General features: G+C 46.9%; 1 protein-coding gene across 1 annotated transcript; it reads right to left on the bottom strand.

Moving 5' to 3' along the window:
- Positions 1-902: 902 nt before the first annotated feature.
- On the bottom strand, positions 903-4,780 carry hoxb1a (homeobox B1a). Its single transcript, XM_038737155.1, is given in 2 exon segments — positions 903-1,264; positions 3,155-4,780. Coding segments are annotated over 2 exon segments (1,218 nt in total). The 5' UTR covers positions 4,011-4,780.
- Positions 4,781-5,279: the final 499 nt, after the last annotated feature.

Genomic DNA, 5,279 nt, shown 5'->3' with positions numbered 1-5,279 from the left:
CCAACTGTCTTATAGTTAAAAGTAGCCTGTAACGTCGCAAAAACATCTCAAAGTTAAAGACTCTCAATATATCAAAGATTTCAGCACTACAATCAGGTTCTTAGTCAGTGAAAAAAAAGCTACTTTGAGAATATGACTCCTGAAGCCACACTTTCTCAGACTAAATATGGCATGGGTTTTTGATTTCCCCTGTTTGGAGAGAACCATTATGTGTAATCCAAACTGTCCAATTCACAGAATGTCAGTACACCAAGGGGCCATTAACACAGTGGTTACCAACCTTTTTGGCTTTTGACCACTTAAGCCAGCAAAGTTTAGAACAAAGCTAACCACAGTGAAGGCCATGGCCTCAAGAGCTGTGATCAGTTAAACCAATGAGTGATTTTTCCTTCTCAGGTTGTTTTTAAGAGGGTTAGAGGTCTGAAGAGGTACCGGCACTTTTAAAACCAGGACGTTTAAAATCGTTATTTCGACCCTGCAGACTTAGTTATCTTTGGACCCAGTGTGGGGTCCCAAACACCAGGTTGGGAACCACTGCATTAAGCTACCTGCACCTGGTTGGTTTCTGCTCCAAAGCTTTAAACATAGAGTGTTTTTGTGTAGCCTATGTAGGAGTGGGGTTATGGTTTGTCTGGAAGAGTTTGCAGACTCTGCAGTTTGACTGGGCGATGATACTCACCTTCTTGACATCCCAGATAAGTGATGGGAGGTTTAGCTGAGATTTTTCATTATTATTATTATTTCTACAATTTCCTCCAGTTGGGGCATTTTGCATCACCAGCCATCATCAACCATATTCCATATTTTTGCTCATATCTGTTGCCTCATAGGTCCCGTGTATTTGTCATTACATCAGAATGCAGCAGTTCTTGCTCAGTTGTGCAGAACCTACCACCAGTCGCTCACTCTGACTACGTCTCCGAGCTCGGGGACGCGCCTGGAGACGTGGAGGCGGAGGAGTGGTCGGTGTCCTCCAGCTCCTTGTTGAACCCGCCGTCCGTGCCCGAGGAGGAGGAGGAGGAGCGCGCCGTGGCGGAGGCGCCCTCCCGCTCGCGTTTCTTCTGCTTCATACGCCTGTTCTGGAACCAGATCTTCACCTGAGTCTCGTTGAGCTCGAGCGTGGCGGCGATCTCCACGCGCCGCGCCCGCGTCAGGTACTTGCTGAAGTGGAACTCCTTCTCCAGCTCAGTCAGCTGCCGCGTGCTGAAATTGGTGCGCATGGCGTTGTTGTGTGCGCCCGCGAGGCCGAAGTCCGGCACTTTGACTGGGTGGAGGAGAGGGGGGAGATAGAGAAGCTGTTATGCATGTGTGTTAGGAACTTATTTTGTCTATATAATTAAGAAATAAAAACACATAAACTAGCCTACATGTTACATATATGCTAATACAAAGAACACAAAGCCTGCGTGAATTAAATGTTTCTGGAAGCGTCACGGTGTTATTTTACCCCGCATGCTTTCATGTTAATTGTAAGTCAGGAAGTTGCCTGTTCTTCTTGCCTAAAGTGTCCATCTTTTTAGTTTCCTATTTTGTGTGTGTCTTTATTTAGTATTCATTTATTTAGCGCTAACCAGGCGATTTATATCCGGACTGCAGGTTGCGTTAGGCCTTACATGCCTATATGTAAATCAACGGATCTGTGAAAAAACGTGTTAATAATCTACATTTAGTACAGGCTGGCCTACATAATGTACTCCAAACCTACACATCACAACGGTAAAAGTCCCAATTGATGAGCAAAATAATGAATAATATCACTAATCCGACAAGAGGAATACAAAGGAGGGTGAGAAGGGAAAGGCTGGTGAACGGATGGAGAAGCAGGACTGTGTGTGTGTGTGTGTGTGTGTGTGTGCGCGCGCGCGCCCGTGAGTGTAGGGGGGTGCTTAAAAGATAACAGAGCAGGACAGGCTTCCCAGGGCGAAATAACCCGTCTGCTATGTCCATTAGGGGTGGGGGGTGGGGGCGGCGACGACATATCAGACGTCGGGGGCCATAGTGGACCCAGACCAGACCTGCTTTCTGTACTGAGATATGACTGCATAGAAGTCCCGAAAGCACACAAACCTTTTTTTTTTACTTTTAAAGCGCAAACTGTGAGTGGCCAGGGCAACCTCATGATAAAACTGAACGTTTCTAATCGGATGTTCCATTATGCGGAACAGCAATAACTACAGCACGCTAGCAACAGGCCTGCATATAAAAAGGGCCCTATTTCATTTCAAACGTCTTTGTCCAATCGTTTTAATCTGTCATAACGAAACGCTCTGTTTTTCACTTGAATGAAACTTGCCAATTGTTGTGTCCATTATTTAAAAATTACTCTTCCTGCCTTTGTTGTAGAGCAAAATGACGTGTTTATACTGACAATAAAAGGAAAATGCTTCATATTTGATGAGGTAGCAGTGCTAGTTAGGGAACGGCTTCTACCATGATAACAAATGTTTTATTGTTGTTGGAGCCTCTGTGAAATGATATCATGATCCCTAATAAAAACAATTATTTTATGTACAGTAGCAGGCTATATCTGAGTTGTTTTGATGTTGGACAGCCGCAGTGAAAGCCATTAATAGCACTCATTAAATGGGTTTTGATTTGGTTATTTCTTAATTTTTCCGTTGGTTTACAGTAAAACGAATTCAGACTTGAGTGAATAAAATGAGAACAGACGGAACTTAAAATGTACATTACAAAAGGATGACATCTGTCTAGAAAATTGAAACGGAGGCCTGCGGGGTATAATTTATTTCGTTATTTCTCCGAGGTATCGTAAACCTCTTGAGCTTGTGCTGTTACAAAAATTCGCATTAACAAAATGTTTCAATGAGAATAACTGTATTATATCCCTGACATCTTTCTCACATTGTGTTATTGAATATAGGCTACAATTTTATTCCTCATCCCAGCTATTCAACGACGGACCTTTTTAAAATAATCTCTTTAAGCTCTTTTGCCTCTAACATTTCCCATGACAGCCATTGCGGCGCATGCAAAAGAGGCCACTGCTCCGCATTTTTATGGAAAGCTCACACTATCGAATATGTCCTCTAAACATTTTACTAACTGCAGGCCCAGCCCCTTCAGAATGCGTTAGCACTGACTTCAAGTCAACAAACGGACCAGTTATCGCCAAAAACCACCCACCCTCCCTCACCTGTTTTAGGCGGATTCCTCTTCACCTTCATCCAGTCGAAGGTTTGCCCTTGCCCGGCCTGCTGGCCCTCCTCATCTCCCCTCTCTCGCTCCTGAGAGACCGGTAGCTCCCCGCAACCTCCCCCGTGTGGAAGCCCCAGGTATCCCGCTGCGTCCAAACCCCCGCCAAGGTGCTGCGGGTACTGTGACCCGGCCAGAGCGCCTTGAGGCCCGCAATAGGCCCCGGCCAGGGCCCCGTAGCTGGGGCCGACGGTGGGGGCAGAGCTGGGAAAGGTTGATTGATAGTATGTGGAGGCCACAGACTCCTCCATGAAATACTGTGGGTGAACGCTGTTGGGAGGGCCCGTCGCAGCAGCGTACTCCGAGTTTGTGGCGCACGCCTGACCCGCATAGGCCCCGGTGTTTCCGCTGCTCCCGTTATTATAGGGAGACAAGATTCCGCTTTGTAAGCTTTGCGTTTGGTGAAGGTGAGGATGGTGATGGTAGCCGTTGTGCGTCTGCTGATGCTGCTGTTGCTCATGATGATGAGGATGGGGATGTTGCTGATGATGCTCGGTTGTCCCTATGGTCCCGTGCACTCCTTCACCGGTGCCCCCGTACAGCCTCCCATCCCCGGTGTAACTCGCTCCGCCTGCGCTGCTGTCGCTTCGAGTCCCGTTAACGAGAGCTGGAGATCCGGAGGGTCCCGTGTGGAAGGCGCCGGAGGCCACCGAGAAGCCCTGATGCTGATCCAGAGGATGGTGGTGGTGATGCAGATGATGATGGTGGTGGTGGTATCCAGATTTAGGCGCAGAATAAGCGCCGGTGCCCGGTCGGTTACAAATAGAGTATTCCACAAAAGAGTTCATGTTGTCCATGCAGGCCGCAGGCACGGTGGGGCTGAACAACGTATCAAAGGATCAGCAAGAAGCAGGAGCCCACAGATGAAGTTAACAGAAATGAGTTGGAAAGAACATCAAAAACTCGAACAATTCCATTTAAAAAGTGTTTCCAAGAGTAAGTGGGAGGGTGTGAAATAACTCTGTTGAGGGAACATAAATCACGAGAAAAAATAAAACAAAAAAAAGTATTTTTTTAAATGGAGAAATCCTTACACTTGTAGGCATAAATGTTCAGCAAGATTAGATAAAAATAAAAACGACATAAAGTTCCGATGTGGAGGAAAAAAGTAGAGTCTGCACGTCACTAACCCGAAACACACATGAATAATGTGCTCCAGTGGGCTGTGTTTGTGTGCGTAAACGGAAGGCCTTGCACTGTCAATAGCTCAGGTCAACCTGGGATTTCCGAAGGCCCATCAGTGACAGCAGAAAACACCGCGAGAAGACAGAAAAGAGTCAAGTCACCTCTTCACCCCCACACAGGTTACACTGCGTCCTCTTCCATTCTGTGGTTTTCCCCCCTCAAAATCTCTGTGTTCCCCTCTTTTCTGGGACTCGCTTTCTCTTGTCACTCCTTCTCTTACCTCTGCAGCGTCGGTCACGTGGCTCGTCGTCACGTCGCCTATGGTGACCGGAGGCCAGAAGTTTGTCAACCGGCCACGAAAGGCGAGGGATCCAGTGTGTGTGTGTGTGTGTGTGTGTGTGTATGTGTGTAGGATAGGGGAGGGGGACCTTTCGGTTTAGAAGTGGAGTTTGAGCGCGCGCGCGTTTGCGCGGACGCACGCGCCTCATCCATCACTAGCCGTGACATTAGCACGACAAAGAGACTTCAATCAAACCGGCCCATCAATCTGATATCAGCACGGATCTGTCAGAGCGAAGAGAGAAGCAGAGAATAAAAGAGGAGCTGTGAGCGGGCCTGCTGCTTCCAGACCTCCTCACAGCAAAATCCCCCCATAAATAACTCAGAAACCAACCTGCAGTACACTGGCACTGTGGTCTCATTGTAACTTCTCTATACTACACACTTCTGCTATAGTTCAAGTCAAGCTTGTTTCTCAAAATCCTGCCGCTATGCTGGTGTTACTTTCACTATGCTATTACTATTACTGCTGCTGTCATGACTATTACTGTACAGTGAAATTGTGAGTGTCAGTTAAGCTTCATGTTGTGTTTAGAGTCCTAGAGACCCCAGGCACACTTTTAACAGCTCAAAAAACTTGCTTAGCGTTGTTTTATGACCTT

This window comes from Micropterus salmoides, unplaced genomic scaffold (assembly GCF_014851395.1).
Source record: "Micropterus salmoides isolate LMB-PRFRI ecotype aquatic unplaced genomic scaffold, ASM1485139v1 Ms_hic_scaffold_10, whole genome shotgun sequence".
Classification (NCBI taxonomy): domain Eukaryota; kingdom Metazoa; phylum Chordata; class Actinopteri; order Centrarchiformes; family Centrarchidae; genus Micropterus; species Micropterus salmoides.
Note: the sequence above shows the minus strand (reverse complement) of the source record. Positions and strands in the feature narration are given on the sequence as shown.